Source organism: Sander lucioperca, chromosome 9 (genome assembly GCF_008315115.2).
Source record: "Sander lucioperca isolate FBNREF2018 chromosome 9, SLUC_FBN_1.2, whole genome shotgun sequence".
Classification (NCBI taxonomy): Eukaryota; Metazoa; Chordata; class Actinopteri; order Perciformes; family Percidae; genus Sander; species Sander lucioperca.
The window spans coordinates 25,220,403-25,238,486 of NC_050181.1; the positions used below are offsets into that span (position 1 = coordinate 25,220,403).

Here is an 18,084-nt window from a genome sequence, read left to right on the forward strand (position 1 = left end):
CCTGAATATAAATGTTAAATAAATTCAGTGAACTGCACAGTCGCTGTTGGTGTTCCTGGCTAAATTAAGGTAAGGCTTAAAGGGATACAAGGAAGATCTCAGTCTGTGTAAATATGTCAAAGCTGTCTGTGATCAGAACTTTGATGTATAATATTAACTAGATACAGGATCCTAAAATGGTGCCTATTTAGTTCTACGGCATTAATTGTCTGGTGTATACACCAAAAAAGTTTCTAAGCTTCTTGGTTCATTGCCGTGATATGCCGCCCACTGAATATGATCAGTAGTGTTTCTCCTGCTGGCCCCACACGCGAGTTCCCGCCCTGCCTATAGACTTTACATTGTGGTGATATCACAGGTTTTTAAAGTGCTTTTCTCGGCTCTAGGGACGTTTTTCAAATATAAAAAGGTCAATGGATTAACAATTCTTAACAGAAAGAGAATAATCAACCTTGTTTGCAGTCCGAGGTGTCCGGGCATGACTTTTACAGACATTTCTTTTTACAATGGAGGCCTATGAAAAATCTTTTTCTGAGCCGCAGGGGGATTTTGCTCTGCGATACCGCGAGGGGCCAAAATTAGCTGCAAGGCTGAGCGCACTTCTTCGGGGCCTGGATCACACTAAGCACATTTGGCAGAACAGATACTGGGCTCTACAAAAGGTAATTGCTGTCACTGGGTGTAAAAATGGTAAACGTATTTATAAATCTGTTGTAATCGCCAGATGTGAATGCACCGAGCCCAGCTGGACGGTACCTGGGAGGTAGGGCTGGGAGCTGCTGGCTTTGTGGCTGGGGCTGCTGAAGGTCCGGGGGGAGCCGGTGTAACTGTCCTGAGACTTTGGGCTGCGACCTCCCAGACACCTCACCTCGCTGTCCGTCCCGTTCACCATCTCTATGAACTGTCTCACCCTGAGGACGCACGGGAGGGAGGGAGGGAGGAAAGGAAGAGCAAGAAGGGAATGAAAAGAGGGAAGAGATGCAAACAAAATGAGGCAAAGGTGATATATATAAGGTGGGGGAACAGATGTAGAGTAAAAAGGATTAAGTGTGAGCAAATACAATTAAATAAATTGTAATTATTATAGTAGACACATGTAGTAGGACAAGTTACAGAAAGAGAAAAAATTAACAAACAATCCCCTTTTCTGTAAAGCTCTAGTGCGTAACTTTTTGATATTAATGAACGTCCGGTACATTCAAGCCATTGCCAAATGAGTTGCTACAAAGCTAATTAAGACTATCAGCTCCACACAACTCTCTCCGGATTTCTCAGTATGACTATGTTCAGAAGATTGGGGCGTCCGGTGACTTTCGCGCGCAGAAACTCTAGTGAAGATAATGACCTCTTCTGGAAGAGTCCATCATGTTTTTATAATCCTCCGTGTCCTCCTTGGCTACTAGCAACTGTGTGGAGGAGGGGTGGGGACGGTGTGCTGACAGTTTTGTTGTCATTACTTAAAATTCCTCATGGGGGCAACAGAAACTACGCACTATAGCTTTAAGTATAATTTTGCATTCACGACATCATTTTCAGCTTTAAAGAGTCAAAGATGCCCCCAAAAGTGGACAATCAGCTTTCTGCACCGAAAGCAGCAGGATTTGCCTGAAAGATTGTCTTTTCTTTGGTACTTTTAAGTAACAGGAGGCTTCCAATCGGCAAATAATGCACATTCAAATGCAGCCTTGGGCTTACTTGAGCATGAAGAGAAGGTCTGGGTTCCTCTCCAGGAGGTTGGGGTAGAGCTGCTGGGTGGTCTCGATGGCCTCGCCCATTCTACCCGACAGCACCAGCTTCTGGATCTCTGCAAACCGACAGGGAACATGTTTACACGAGGTAACGCTCATACTACGTTATCCCACGGTGATGTCGTCTCGAGTGCTGGCCTGGCACCGAAATAAGTTTGAGATTTGGAGTAATATTTCCATAGAGGTAAACACAAAAAAACCGATTCAACAACATTGCATGTTTGCATTCCTAGTGTTTAATGAAATTAAACATTAAGCTTCTTAGGAGATTAGTTGCACCTCATAATGAAGTAAGATTTGTTCCGTTAGTGCATTTGTAAGCCTGGCGCCAGCATTTTTTAGGAACATGCAAACACAGAAGGGGCTCTTACTCTGTCGGTTTTTGATGGAGGCCAGCTCCTCGTGCACGGCCTGGTCTGTGGATTTGGCGAAGGCTTCGGCCGTGGCACAATAGCTGTGGTGCACCAGGTAGGAAGCCACCATCCTGACGAGACAAGGGACAAGAGAAACCAAAAACGCAATCAGTGGTTAGAAGCGCCAGCGGGAGAAATCATTCAGACCATAACGCTCTTTGGGGTCCTATCTTTTAAGTTTTTATTATGGGCCCCTTTTTAAAAGTCATGAAAGAGAAATTTTCTCCATGAAATGTGTGGGAACCCTGACAACCTATGATGACAGAGTAACTAAAGGAATTTACAGAACTGAACATCATTGATAGACCCGTAGTAGTGTAAGAACAGTACACATGGTCTTGTAGCCTAGGGGCCCTATCTAGCACCCGGCGCAGCGCGGCGCAAAGCCCAACGCAAGTGTCTTAGCTATTTTAAGAACGTTAAGCGCCCGCGTCATTTAAATAGCAAATGCACCTGCGCCCATCTGTGGCCCATGGGTGTGCTGGTCTTACAGGGAGGTGTGTTCAGGTGAATTCTTGCTGTATTGCTATCTTGAGGCAGTGGGAAGTGATCGCGCCATTGACCAACAAAAACCTGGTCTAAAGTCAATAACTCAGAATTTCATTGTTATTTTAACAGCAAATTAGTAAAATGCTCCTAGGCCTATGCACAGCGCGCGCACACTATGCTTGTTACACACACACAGGGACACACAGCAGCACACACACATGCAGAAGATTACAAATAAAAATATTACGGTGCAAATCCTCCATCATAACAGCAATGCTCAAGGTCCAAACGCGCCTGGCTTTTAAAGGGAATGGGAGATGATCTCTGATTGGTTGATTGCATGTTACACCCAAAACACACCTATGATTAATGAAGACACTATGTACAACCCTTTTGAACCATGCGCCCAGCACACGGACCCTTTTTTCCGCCGTCAAACTAGCAAAAGTGGATTTGGACACGCCCTAAACGCACCTGCGCCAGGAGCTTCACCCCGTGCGCTTAGATCGTTAAAATAGGGCCCTTTATCTCGTCACACACATACACCTGATCAGCCAAAAACAGAACTACGGCCTTTCATTTAATCTTACGAACAGGAACATGGTTAATAATGTATGTGCTTTTCTTGAACGGGAGGTCTTTGAGTCAAAATAAAACGAGCAGTCAAGACTTCCAGATGGGGACATAAACTAGCATTCTATCAGATTATCTAAACCATTTCATTCAGAGATAAAAACCCAAAGTGAGCACACCTGAAATGTCACCAATAATCCACTCATTGTACAGGTAAAGTGTGCACACAACTAGGTCAGAGTTGAACCAGGAAGTTGGCTTGTAAACCGTTTTTACAATGGGCAGTTTGGGTAATAATTGTACAGGATGCTTTTGTTTTAATGTCCGTGGCTAAACTGTTGGCTCGTTTCCAGTCTCTGTCGTCTGACTGCTCTTCATTGTTCCCAAATCCTGAGCAACTACCTTTGGGAGTACAACATCATTGTGACAACTAAAACTACAAAAATAAGACCCACGTTGTAATAATGTAGCTGCAAAGATCAATTGATCAACTATTTTGATAAGCGATAAATCAGGTTTGAGCCATTCTTTTTATAAAAAAAATGTCTGATTCCAGCTTGTTAAATGTGAATATCTTCTAGTTTCTTCTCTACTCTGTGACAGTAAACTGAATATCTTTGAGTTGTGGACAAAACAAGACATTTGAGGACGTCATCTTGGGCTTTGAGAAACACTGATCGATTTTTTACCATTATCTGACATTTCATAAACCAAACAATAGATTAATCAAGAAAGTAACAGACAGATTAAAAGTCCCATGGCATGAAAATGTCACTTTATGAGGTTTTTTAACATTAATATGAGTTCCCCCAGCCTGCCTATGGTCCCCCAGTGGCTAGAAATGGTGATAGGTGTAAACCGAGCCCTGGGTATCCTGCTCTGCCTTTGAGAAAATGAAAGCTCAGATGGGCCGATCTGGAATCTTCCCTTTATGACGTCATAAGGGGAAAGGTTACCTCCCCTTTCTCTGGTATGCCCGCCCAGAGAATTTAGGGGACCACTAAGGTCTATATAAAAGAGACTTCAGATACAGTATTAGGGGACCACTAAGGTCTATATAAAAGAGACTTCAGATACAGTATTAGGGGACCACTAAGGTCTATATAAAAGAGACTTCAGATACAGTATTAGGGGACCACTAAGGTCTATATAAAAGAGACTTCAGATACAGTATTAGGGGACCACTAAGGTCTATAAAAAGACTCAAACGTAGGGACCCTAGGTCTATAAAGACTTACAGTATTAGGGGACCCTAGGTCTATAAAAGAGACTTCAGACAGTATTAGGGGACCACTAAGGTCTATATAAAAGAGACTTCAGATACAGTATTAGGGGACCACTAAGGTCTATATAAAAGAGACTTCAGATACAGTATTAGGGGACCACTAAGGTCTATATAAAAGAGACTTCAGATACAGCATTAGGGGACCACTAAGGTCTATATAAAAGCATCCAACGAGCACCATGTCATGGGACCTTTAAATGACAATGAAACTAATGGTTAGTTGAAGCCCTATAATCAACCAGTAATACCCTTGAAGTATGTGTGTGAGATAGCGGACTGTTTAATGTGTGTGCAGGTGTGTTGGAGTCTTGAATCGGCAGATGAGAAGGGAATGGGAAGCTACGCCGCTATCAGCACTACGATGACCCACAATGCTTATTATTTGCACACAGCCAGATCTAAAAATGAAGTCTCGTGACGCAGCCAGCAGGGAGATTTATGACCAGAGGCCGACTGTTTCGTCGTGTTACCGCCGCTCTACAAAGACAATAAAAACACTTCACATCCAGCAATCGTGACGCCGGCACAGAAACTTCCTGTTTTTAATTTCACGCAGCGAGGCAACTTTCCTGGATAAAAAAAAAAGAAAAAGAAAAAAAAAAAAAAGAAGGCAATGGCTGCCGACCACTCCACCCCAATCCCCATCAAATGGAGATTAAATCCATTCAGGACACGTAATCATAGCAACAGAGAGCTAATCCCGTCAGGACATGGCATGCAGAGAAACCGAGTCCCACAGCTTTAACTTGTGGATCAGGGTTCCTGCTCTCTGATGGGGAAGTGCTCCATCTGGGCCTTGATCCTCGTTATGTCAGCAGTATTATCCTGTCACCGGAAATAAACTAATACTCCCATTTTACTATCAGTCGAGCGGTGAGTATTTGATAAAAAGGTTGAATTACAAAAATAGATATCTAAGTTCAGTTCAGACTGAGCCTGAAGTTGGTGTGGCTGAATTCAATTAACGTGTCTTCAATTAACTTGTTTTTCGGTGTAAAATTTCATCAACAAAAACTATTTGTTGCCCACCTTTTTCCGCCCACAACAAAAAAACCTGACAAACTAAATAGTAACGTGAAAGCTGGACCACTGAACACGGCTGTACCCGATTCAGATTTGATGAAGATTTCATTATTTGTTTCAAAAATATTAAAAAAATGAAGAAAAAGAAGAAAGACTTCCAGTGATGATTTCGACCACATTAAAGTAAAATGCGATCCGCCATGAACCAAATATATTTTTAAACTTCTCAACGGGTGGCAGTTCACACAGTCCGCCCAAGGGAGGTAGAAAAAAAGGGTGGAAAAGAAAAAAAAAAAGTATGACGTACGGATGATTCTACTTAATCAGCTTTCAGGGGGCAGTCGTACAACTGAACAGAATATTGTTTTGAGTCTTACCCAGTGACCTGCATGCTGTCAAATTACTTTATATTCTTTTAATTTGTAAAAAGAGTATCTTCCATCATCCAAAAATTCTTATTCATAAGTTAATTTAACTAACTGCTAATCTTGCGGCACCTGTAACCATATTAACTGTACACATCGAAGACGTTGAAACGCCGCAAAATGCTTAAATACACGACAAAAATGAGACTAAAATTCTACGGACGAACACTAGACTAAAATATTTTTAGCTGTTGTTGACTGAAACGAATAATGATCAAATGACTCAAATTAAAATGCATTTCTGTCAAAAGACTAACACTAAAACAAAATGTAACATCAGTTGCCAAACGTATTTTCACCCAAACCCGATTAATCCACAGTGAACTCACTTCTGGATCATGGACTGCCACTCGCCCTCGCGCTCTCCGATGGGGCAGCGGTCGATCTGGGCCTGGATCTTTGTCCTCCACTCACGCATGTAGTCCTCGATGTCGAACACAAAGGGGTGCTGGCCGAAGTTTGCGTCTACCACCTCCCCTGGAGTCTGAAGGCCCACGGTCGGGTACAAGTTAGGCTGCAGAGAGAGAGAGAGAGAGGCAGAGAGAGATTAGAGAGTTAAGAATTAGGATGATAAGAGGAAATGCTCGTTGGGAATGTAATCTGGACAATAAATCAAAACAGGAAACAATAAGGAGGGACAAACAGGAAAACAGAAAATCTCAGGAAACACGCTTTTGTCTACCATTAGCCCTTAAAACTCGATAGTACAAGCTGGCAAAGATTCTAGCAGACTGACGCTTACAGGGCATCTTTTCACAGGAGAGTGACATTAAAGTGGCAGTAAGTAAGACCTCTATTACACAGATTGGCCATAATGCACCCATCAAGCAGATTCTTAAGAACCAATGACGCAGTGATTATATTGCCAAGAGCTGAGATTTTCGGACTCTCTGCCTCATTTTCTCATCTGCGCCGTTCAGAGCACTCAACTTCCCAATCTTCGTGGAAGTCACTACAACCTCCACACCTCCAGATACATGTTTATTTCCAGGGATAAATACTGAATCAATAGGACCTCCAGTTAGGTTAAAAGGTGCTCTAAACGATGTCACATGTTTTTTAGGCTACAACATTTTTTTGTCACATACAGCAAACATCTCCTCACTATCTGCTAGCTGCCTGTCCCCTGAACACACTGTAAAAAACATCTCCTCACTATCTGCTAGCTGCCTGTCCCCTGAACACACTGTAAAAAACATCTCCTCACTATCTGCTAGCTGCCTGTCCCCTGAACACACTGTAAAAAACATCTCCTCACTATCTGCTAGCTGCCTGTCCCCTGAACACACTGTAAAAAACATCTCCTCACTAGCTGCTAGCTGCCTGTCCCCTGAACACACTGTAAAAAACGTGGTCTCTGTAGACAGCCCAGGCTCCACAAATGGCAACAAAAACAAACTGGGCCAACCTGCACCACCAAACATAACAAACAGCGTTCCAGCCAATACCTAGCTGTTCTATTATATGCCTTTTCCCCACTTAGACATTGTGTCCACATTACTGATGATTATTTATCTAAAATCTAAGTGTGAAGATATTTTGTTAAAGCACCCATTGTCAACCCTAGAATATCGCCGCAATATCGATAGAGGTATTTGGTCAAGAATATCGTGATATCTGATTTTCTCCCTATCGCTCAGCCCTACAGTGGAGATCTATGACACAAAGGAATAAGATATATCGGTCTTTTAAAAGGCTGACAACATCCAAAACAAAGCTAAACAGCAGCCAGGTACAACACAACAGAACAAAGACCTTCGACACTTTCAAATCTGGGCAGCGATTTGAAAAAAGGGGCCGTCTACACCCAAACATTACTGTAAACCCAAACTGATTTGAAGAGGCGTTTCTGAAAAGACTTTGCTAGTTACATATTTTATGATTTGCTTCCTCCTATTAACAGGATAAGTACATTAGTAGTACAGCAGGGATGTGACTTGTTTTCTCTGTGCCGTTACAGTGCAAGTTGTTGACATGTTGCATGCCGATGACAAAGGGTTAAGTACGTGTTTATGTCTTGTTCCTGGGAACAGCCGTCCTGCTGACATCTGTGATGACGGGATGAGGAGATAAACAGAAATATGGGGTGAAGAGGTTGGTATGGTTACATTCTTCTACCATCCTACCAATCTAATCACAGCCTTGATTTAATCAGGAGATGATGACTTGACAACAGGCTAGAGAGATTGTTCTCGGATTGGTACAAGTGTCCTGAAAGTATCATAACAAGTAACCTTAACATCTTTAAGTGTGAGTATATAGCAGCAGGGGTGTGAAAAAAAAAAAGACAATGTTAAAAAGAGATTCTTTTCCCCAGAATGGATTTTTCTTTTGTTTTATCAATGCTTCACGGTATCGCTACAAGCGACTACATCATATCCGTTTCCAGCAAAACTGAACGGAAGCAGAAAATGCAGAAAATCCATGTTATGTTCTTCTTTACACATGAAATGAATGTCAGACTGACTTGACTGACGTGATGTGCGCTCTTCTTAGAAAACAATTTGTTTTTAGAAATGTGTCCCGATATTGTCTCTAGAGGTGTATTAATCAACTTTGTTTTTTGTTAAAGAAGGAATACTGAATACTATACAAAAAAAAAGTTGATTGTAAGACGTAGTAGGGTAAGATCGGAGTCTTAAAAAAAGAATAAGGATGAGGTCTTAGAGTAAAGGTTAATGATGTTACAGGGTAAAGGAACTGGTTTAAATTAGAGTTGGGAGAAGTTAGGGAATAAATATAGTAGATTAAAGTCCCCATGAGAACAGTAGTACAAAAGGTGTGTGTGTGTGTGTGTGTGTGTGTGTGTGTGTGTGTGTGTGTGTGTGTGTGTGTGTGTGTGTGTCTTAGAGTTGCCTTTGTCATGGCCCAATAACCACAAAGGTCAGCTGTGCCGAGGTGACGCACTTCACTGCACAACTCTGGAGGAACATGAATGTCTGGCTCACACACAAGCCTTTTTTTTTTTTACTGCTCAATGGATTATTGTTGGGGCTAAGACTCTTAATTTCTTCTCCCTGGAAAAACAGGCGGCCCTGTTTTCAGTTGCTACCAAGCAAGAAGGGGAAGAAAAAAAGAAAAAAAAAAAAAAACCTAACAAGTGTCTCCCTCACATCTCGATACGGTTAATACGTGCATGAATCCCATTAGAATTAATGTCCCTTTGGTGTGGGAGTCGTTCACATAATGGAGCATGGGAGCAAGACTCGCTTGGCGATGAGCCACAACAACACAAGTGATGTCCTGTTCAGACACAACGGTAGTTTAACTTCTAACAACTCATTCGTTGACCACCAACTAACAAATTAGTTATTAACACGACTCTGCTAATGTGGAATAATATCAGTTTCCCCTATAAAAAAACGTTTATGCCAAAAATAAAAAAAAGATCTGTGACGCCGTATCATGTTTTTCAGCCTCCGAGATGAAGTTCTCGTTGTCCGTGGTGTTGTAGAGGAGACATATTGGGGGGGGGAGGTCTTTTGGTGAACTGACTGAACGCTAGTTGTTGGCGCAGGGTTTCCCGCAGCACTGTGCAGTTAAGGCGGCGTCAAAAAATAAATAAATAAATATAAAAGTATATGACCGATATCCGCCGTGTTACTCTGCGTCCTGTTTTCTCCCTTTCATTCCAATTCCAATTAATTAGCCTGAGGTAAACGATAGCTATCAGTAAACAGAAGTGACATGGTGCTGGCGTCTGGTGTGTGTGCGCCAGTGTTTGTGTATCTGTGGGTGTGTGTGGGTGTGGGTGTGTGTGGGTGGGTGTGGGTGTGTGTGGGTGTGTGTGGGTGTCGGCCCGTCCCCGCGAAGCTCCGACCTGCAGACAGCAGAGGAGCAGAAGAAAGTAGCTGCACCAATGAAGACTGAAAAACAGAACTATTTTGATACATTTACTCGCCATGTGGCAGATAGCCACATAGATATAGATAGATATAATTTATTAATTATATATTATTTAAATTTAATATTTAGTGTTTAATAAATAATTGTTAAATGTAGTACAGAGTCTGTAATCTATCGCACAAACAAACACTCGACTAATGCTGCAAACATTTGACGGCCAGTACGAATTACCTGGGAGAACATACGTGTCACAAACGGCAATTCCACAACTGTCCAACAGCGTGAAAGACGACATACTAAAGGAGATCAAAGACATATTGTGGCTATTTAAAATGTCTTCCAGTTCCAGTGTTAAATATTCTTTAGAAATAAAAGTTTATTGATCTTTGAAAAGGTGTACCTGCATTATTATACCATTATCATTATATTAGATGAAAATGGTCTCAGAACGACAATATTATCGTTTATCGCAATAATTTCTGGGACAATTTATCGTCCAGCTAAATTTGTTATCGTGACAGGCCTAGGGCCCTGGCGGCTGGTGGAATATCGAGCATCGACTTGAATGGCTGGGATTGCTCGCGGGGTGTCGCGGCGCACATAAAACACAGACGCGCCTGGTGGAAAATAGGTGTAACGGTAAAAAAAAAGAAAAAAAGAAAAAAAAGGGAGTTAAGGTAATGAACGACACGCCAACATGCTTACGGATTCAGTGTTGTGTGTTTAGCTGAGCTGAGGCAAAGAATATTTGGTTAAAAACAGTTGGATGATGCCGTTCAGCCCTCATTGTTCTCCGTTAGGTTTGCTAAAGTGACGTAATGTAGCGGTTTGTGTGGAGTGAGCGCTGCGCCGGTCTCCGCTTAAAAAAAAACAAAAAAAAACATTCACTTTTAAATGCTATATTGCTTCTTAGGACATAATGCAGGGCCGGCCCTAGACTTTTGGGGGCCCTAAGCAGGATTTGGTTTGGGGACTCTCCACATTGTAACATGTTGCCACTGCACTTGGCACTAAACCTTAGTTTAAGTACTCATAATGTACAAATAAGCATTTAAAAGAATAATGTGAGCCCTATTAGCAGCAACACTATCTTTAAATAGACCGGCTGTGTTATGAGCTCTGTTGTGGGACATTTCAAGTGCTCTTGGGGGCCCTCTGGTAGCCACGGGGCCCTAAGCAGCAGCTTAGTTCGCTTATGGGTCGGGCCGGCTCTTACTCCGGGAGTAACAGGAGAACTAGCTTCAAAAGTGACATTTTCTTTTGAAATAAGTGCTGTGCAATGGAGCCAATTCATGCCGATATGATTATTTTAAAGTGTTAAATTGAGAATGGACTTTGGGCTGGTGGCGATAGATCCATGAATGTTCTACTTCGGACACAGACAGTACAACTAACTCTGTTCGCTTAGTTCTTCAGCTACAGGGCACAACCAAATATTGTCACTGCATGCTGAACATAACCCTTCAATTTATGTAATTTAGCCTATTATACTAGTTTACAATGTCTTAATTCCAGGTGGGTGAAATGTGTCCAGACTTGCTTCTCGCCCATGTGTTCATTTTTCCATCCCAAAGAAGGCCAACCCCCGATCATTAACATATAAACCACCTCACAGGCTTTCGAGCCTCCAATTCATTTTACACAGAGGAAACATTTTGACTACAGTGGAAATTCGGCAGGAAATCAAACAATTCATTTCTATAAACAGCCTCATGTCATACTGTCTTGATTAATAACAATGAGGTGAACATAATGTGGGTACTTACTGGTAGGTCTGTGAAGGCAATGCCTGCAGAGGAAGAGAAAGAAAGTGTCAGCATGAAGAGGAGGAGTCCACACACACACACACACACACACACACACACACACACCTAAGTCAGTGTGTAAACACATACTGAGGTAATCTGGTTACTATCATCTATTACTATCATCAAATGTCATCTAAACAAGAGACAGTTTTCATTGCAAAAATCACATTTAGTCATCCATTTTGCACTCAAAAATGTTTTTTAAATGTTTAATGTATGTTAATTGTTTCTTTAAAAAAAAAAAAAAAAAACATCTTTTCAGAAATGTTGCAGGGAAATCAGAGTGCCTGTGTTTGATTGACAGCCGCCTGCGGGCTGAGTGTTGGGAGCGACAGAAAAAGTAAACAAAATTGCACTGTAGCTTTAAGCCAGCGGCGGTATCGAAGAGGAAAAAGGACCACAACAGCACCTAAAGGCCCAGACACACAGAGCCGACGGCCAAACGTCAGCAGAAAAGGCAGTTGGACTGATCAGTCTCCCCGAGTTGGTCTAAAAAGTGCCTCAGAACACACCGAAGCGACGAGACGTAATACGTCTCCATAACAGCAGGCGGCACTAATCTGTATTTTCGGCCAAAAATGAAAACCGGCAGCTGATTGGACGAACGCGTCACGTGAGTCTAGTTTCTCCAGAAATTCAAAGCCAGACTGTCATGGCGGCTCGTTCAGAATACGATCTCATATTGGACTAAAATAGTTCACCGAAACTTTCTGAAAACATTTTAAGAGAGAAATAGGCCGTGCAGTTGCTGAATCTGTCTTCATTTCAGATCAACAAAGGTCAGTTTAAAAGATTTGTCAGATTTTGAGAGACTCTAGTCACGCTCATCCCGCTCCCTGTTTCCGGGTTAGCTCTCCACCAATCAAATGAGTCATTTGAGCGCGACTGCCGGCAGTGCCCGCCCCGCCGATTATACATGTCAAATCAGCCAAAATGAAGGTCGACGGCCCCTCGGACGGACGACGGCACGGAACACACTGAACAGACTCGAGTCACCGACCTCGCCAGACTGTCCGACGGCCGATTATCGGCTCGGTGTGTCCGGGCCATTACATGACGAAGTGACATTAGCGGTGCACTTTTCCCCGGTGAATGCTTGTTTGGCGGCTCCTTCAATAAGCTAAGGTGCAGAAGGAGACGTGTGTTCATCTTTGTGGTTCATGTGAGATTAGAACGAGACTTCAGCAGGAAACGTGGCTCGTTGTGGTGGCTCTAGTGTGGCGTAGCTGCTGTCTGGCTCAGTGTGTCCGCCTGCTCTGCCAATGACACTCTGACGTTACTGCTGTGTGCTTATTGAATTGGCTGACAGAGAAAAAATAGTTTTGACAAATTAATGTAAAAATAGCTATAATGAAACCAAAAAAAAAAAAAAAAAAAACATTAAATATTAATTTCCCCCTTTTTGGTTGTGATTTTTCTTCCTCCACAGGAGAGGTGAATTACAGAGCAGTGGGGGATTTCAGAAAGCAGGTTTAGTAAAAACTCAGTGGACTCAGAGTTGACGAAGACTTTTTTTCCCCGAGAGTTTTTCGGTTTCACAAAGCCAGTTCAGCTCAACTCTGAAACGGTTGTTATGGCAACATGCTCCATGAACCTAAGGTGCTCGCTAGCAGGTTTCCTTCAACTGACACTAAGTTTAAAGCAACAGCGTGCTACCATTTTATATGAAGGAACGTCCGTTACTTTCAAGCCATTGCCAAATGAGTTGACACAACGCTAATAGCTCCACAAAACTCCCTGTACGTCTCAATGTGGCTATGTTTACAAAATGTCGTTTGGGTGCAGCAGCTCGAGTGATGCGTTTTAGGTCACCGCTGAGAAAGGAAACAGCAGCATTGGGCTATGGAGATGAAGAGGACTGCTGCAACAGGTGAAGGCACGGCTGAAAACCCAAAGAAGCGCCCACGAAATGTTTCAGTCAGTGATGGTGCTGCTAAGAAACGACCTACATGTTCAGCAAAAAGGACAGAAAAATCCAAAACAGAAAGTAATAATAATAATAATAATAATAATAATAATACTTATGCCCTGTTGTGAAACCGGAATTTCTTTTTTTTTTAAGATTATTTTTTGGGGCTTTTCCACCTTCAATTGACAGGACAGCTTAAGTGAGAAAGGGGAGAGAGAGGGGGAAGACATGCAGGAAATCGTCACAGGTCAGATTCTAACCCTGGACCTCTGCGTCGAGGCATAAACATCTCAGTATATGTGCGCCTGCTCTGCTTGCTCTACCCGCTGATCCAACCCGGCCACAGAAACCAGAATTTCTGAGTTTGACAGTTCAGAGTTAGTCAACCCAGGGGTGAGGTTTGAACTCAAGAGTTTGATCAACCTGCTTTCTGAAATACCGCTCAGACGGACTTTAAAAAGGTGCACTATGAGTTCCTGCGTGGTTTCAGCACGATTTCATTTTTGTCTCAAAACGTAGGCATCTCTACTTGACCCGCTAGCTGCCTGCCCCCTGAACACACCGTGGAACAGCCCGGTCTCAGGAGACCACACAGGGGTTGTAAACGTCAACAAACACTAGAGGCACAGGCGGTGCACCAAAATACAACAAACCATGTTCCAGCCAATCACTGACAAGATGGTTGGGGGAGGGGGGGGGAGAGGGAAGAAGACATAGTGCACCTTTAAGTTTTTTTTACATTATATTACTTCTACCAATTAGCTCCAAATGTCCTTCTCTCTGATGCACCCGTCACACATTCAGGCGAGTTTTAGTACTAAGTAGTACAAATATATTATTACCATTTACTGACACTACTTTTCCACAGGGTAATAAACAGGCGCATGCAATGGAATATAAGCACCGTTATGCATTTGGTTCCTGTGCTTCTTACCTAGGCTGTGGCCATTCTTCGTGTAGAAGCAGGTGTTATTGATGAGGTTAACACAGCAGCCAATCACGTCACCCGTTGTAAACGTGGGTCCGTAGGGTTGCCCGGTGCCAGACGAGCAGAAGGAGTGGCCGTCATCTCCGTGGTAACCGTATGAGTGCTTGTCCCAACCTGAGGGATGTCAAGTGTCAGAATAAGAGCGCTGTGCAGGCAGTGAGAAGGTGTAAAAAACAGAACAGACACACACGCACTAACTAAAATGCAGTGAAACCACATTAGAGCCAAAGTCTTCAGGCATTTGTGATGAACAATACAGACAGAGGCAAAGTTATATATAATGAAATAATATATACTGGTTGGATACGATTCTGATTTTACTGAAACCCAAGCAATCTACTTCTGTAATTCCCATTCTAACCATATTTTGCCGAAAAATATATATATATGTTTTTTTTAAAACTTCAAAATGTAGCCAGTCCAAAAATTGAAATGCTTTGTCATTGTTCCAAAGCCTCGGGAAACACTGGTGCGTTTTAGGTAATAAAGACCTGCGACACGAAGCGGTCGCTCGCACAGAAGGGGGGCAGACACGCCTTGCTCAAGGACACTGGAGCGCAGCAGGACACATGGCTGACTACTGATGGGGACTTTGTGGGAATTGAACCGAGGAAGTCAGTCTTTCCAGTCACTAAGACAGGTTGTTGTTTTCAGTGTGACTGTGTGACTGATCTGCTACTTGTGTGAGGTCCTCACACAATTAGCAGATTTTTTGATCCTCAGGATCGCCGTCTTTTTGGAAAGTCACTCTGAAAACAACAACCTGCATTGTTCTGCATTGTGTGCATTTCCTTATTTGGCTGTTGATTTAAGCAGCTACAGACTGCTGAACATTTTTCGCATCGCTACTCTTTGCTTAACCTGAGTAACTACTAATTGTTGTGAGCATAAAATAGAAAATTTGACTGTTGACCAAAGCTACGCATTTCAAAAGAATGTTCGGTCACACCTTACAACCTAACGTTTATGACAAACACTTCTTTTAGTAAGTGTCATTCGGTTTTTGTCGTGACAGGTTATGGTTAGGGTTCATGTGTCATGACTGTGTCATGTCACGCTTATGTAGAATCCTGAAAATCCTGTCTTTGTCTCCGACACCTATTTAGGTACTTTTTAAATGTGGATATTAAAAGCTCCAACATACTAGGTGTGTACAATTCCAAGAGAACAACAACTGCAATGTCAATGTCATGCATGTGTAGGAGAAGGGGAGGAAGAAGCAGCCTCTGCTGCAGCGCGGTCGGCCTCGGGGCTGTTTTAACTTTAGAAACCGAGTGGCAGGACCCTGTGAGTAACTGCTGAGCTGCAGAGTTAATCCTCGCAATTGCCACATTCATCACCGGGGGGGGGAAAGCGCTCAACGCTGAAGCAGTTTGGCATCAGCGCCTCACAATTAGTGACTTTTCATTAGCTGAGACTCTGCAGTTTGCTCTGGGTCGTCTGTTATCTTTGCACGAAAAGGGACTAGAGCTCCAGGGCGGGTCCACTTCTCAGACTGGTGAAGGGGGTGCTGGGGCTCCTGTTTGGCCTGATAACCTCCGTGGTGCGCAGGGCTGACATCTACCAACGCTGTCTTAACGGTACTATGTCATCAGAAAAGGGAACAAGCAGCAGCAGCTCACAGCTGCAGAAATCTTTTACATACTGACAAATGTTTTTTAGCAGTATGAAACTGTCCTTTTTACTGTGGTAGAGGATTGTCTCTGCTATCTTTATTTGCCTTCTTAAAGCAACTAAAGACCACATTTATTTAATGAAAGTACTAACAATCTGGAAGAAAATCAGTTTCCTCATTAAAGTAATTAAAGCCTGACCTATGCTGGTTTTAGGGAACCAATACTTAACACCTAACACTGAAGAGCTGAAAAGATACTGGCATATATATTGTTACCAGTCACTTCAGGGTATCTCTGCTGGTAGCCAGGCAACTGGTACTGTACAGGAAATAGTTACGTATTATAACCTCCTGTAAAACTGGCCATTTGTCGTTTCATCTTAATTTGCATTGTGCACACATCCTTAAAGTGCAGAAGAGTGTAAAATGTTCTCTCGGGTGAATGCATCGGGAAAAGCCCGATGAGAGCACCACTTCCTCCCACCGCACAAAAAAGTGAAGCCTGTCAAGACACGATGGGAGTCCTTTCACAATGTGAGTCGTGCATTTGCAGAACGGCCACCATTTTTGACAGCCAACTATGAGCTAGCTACAGCAACACCAACACATAGTTACCGACCGATGCGAAAAAGCCCACATATGTATATACATACGTGTTGATTGCAATCAGCAATTGCAATTTTTATGGCCAGTTTGTTGCGTTTAGCTGCTACAGAGCTTCGTGATGCCGGCTACAGAGCCCCGTCGTATCAGCGGCAGTTGGTAGTTGTGTTAAGCCGCCAATAGGTGACTGTGAGCCCCCTTTCAGGGGCCGTGACAGTTTAGGTTAGGCACCAAAAAAAAACGACCAGTTAAGTTTAAAAGATAGCGGCTTGGATTTAAACACTCCCGAGGAACGAACACGCTTTTCCTGGGTGAAAGTATTTTATTTTCGCACTTCGTCCGAGTGGTGTAGCCGTAGCTAGCTGTCAAAGATGGTGGCGATCTGCACATGCGCGACTCCCATCGTGTAGGGGACTCCCATCATGTAGGGGACTCCCATCGTGTAGGGGACTCCCATCGTGTCTGGACAAAGCCAAAATATCCCGGGCACTGCCATCTTGTAATTTTGGAGCCAAAGTCTGTGCATGTACCAATCACGAGTCAAGATTTTATAGCTTCAAATAACTGAAAAAATGCACACTTGTATAAACAGTGAGATCAGAACTACCTAAACTGACAGAAAACCATCTTTGGGAAAAATTGGACGGGTACTTTCTATGTACTAGTCTATGTATCAACCCATGGTTAATAACAGTCATTAAGGCTGATTTATGGTGGTACGTAGTGTCTACGCAGAGCCTACGTCGTAGCCTACGTTAAGTGGCCTACGCCATTGTGAGGTTTTATACTTGAGCGCTTGTGTGGCTGCGTTGTGTCGTAGCATCGTGTCACGTCGCTGCGTTGTTCTAGCGTACCTCTTTTGAGAATAGCAGAGCCGCTTTCTGACCACGGTCAGAAAGCTGTAGCAGAAATAGTTAACCCTCTCATTGATTCCATGTTGTTCACAGAGAAGGAGAACAGCGTTTCCTCTATGTTGATTTTGTAGTGGCGGCCCGCCATGGCAAAACTTCTGCCGCCATGGTATCAGAAATAGGGCAGACGCACAATGTAGTCGCGGTTGCCTTTTAAATGATCCTGCCGCTCACATTGCAATTTAACAAGTAGAACTATTCAGAGGTTATTGGGCCCGTCCAGTTTAACTCCACATACTGTTGTGTTGATGGAGTTTATTGTCAAAACGTTCGCTTTCTTCCGAGTCGACTATTAAACGAACAGCTCCACCAAAAACGTCACCGCGGTGGGTCCGTTCTAATTGGACAACGTTCAACTTCTCAGTTCTGTCAGCTCATCGTCCTGATATCCCGTTTCGTACGTAAAAAATTTGGGAACACTGGAGAACCTGGAAGTGAGTCGGAGGAA

General features: G+C 43.1%; 1 protein-coding gene across 2 annotated transcripts in view; it reads right to left on the minus strand.

Annotated features, from left to right (window-relative positions):
• The window catches only part of ranbp9 (RAN binding protein 9), a 33,954-nt gene that overhangs the window by 5,340 nt on the left and 10,530 nt on the right, over positions 1-18,084 (minus strand). For both annotated transcript variants that reach the window (XM_036004732.1, XM_031290975.2), the window contains exons 4-9: positions 14,454-14,621; positions 11,569-11,591; positions 6,286-6,470; positions 2,120-2,232; positions 1,696-1,804; positions 757-911 (exon numbers count right to left, since the gene is read on the minus strand). In XM_036004732.1, coding sequence (XP_035860625.1) covers positions 757-911; positions 1,696-1,804; positions 2,120-2,232; positions 6,286-6,470; positions 11,569-11,591; positions 14,454-14,621 — 753 coding nt within the window. The remainder of the gene's footprint in view (positions 1-756; positions 912-1,695; positions 1,805-2,119; positions 2,233-6,285; positions 6,471-11,568; positions 11,592-14,453; positions 14,622-18,084) is intronic.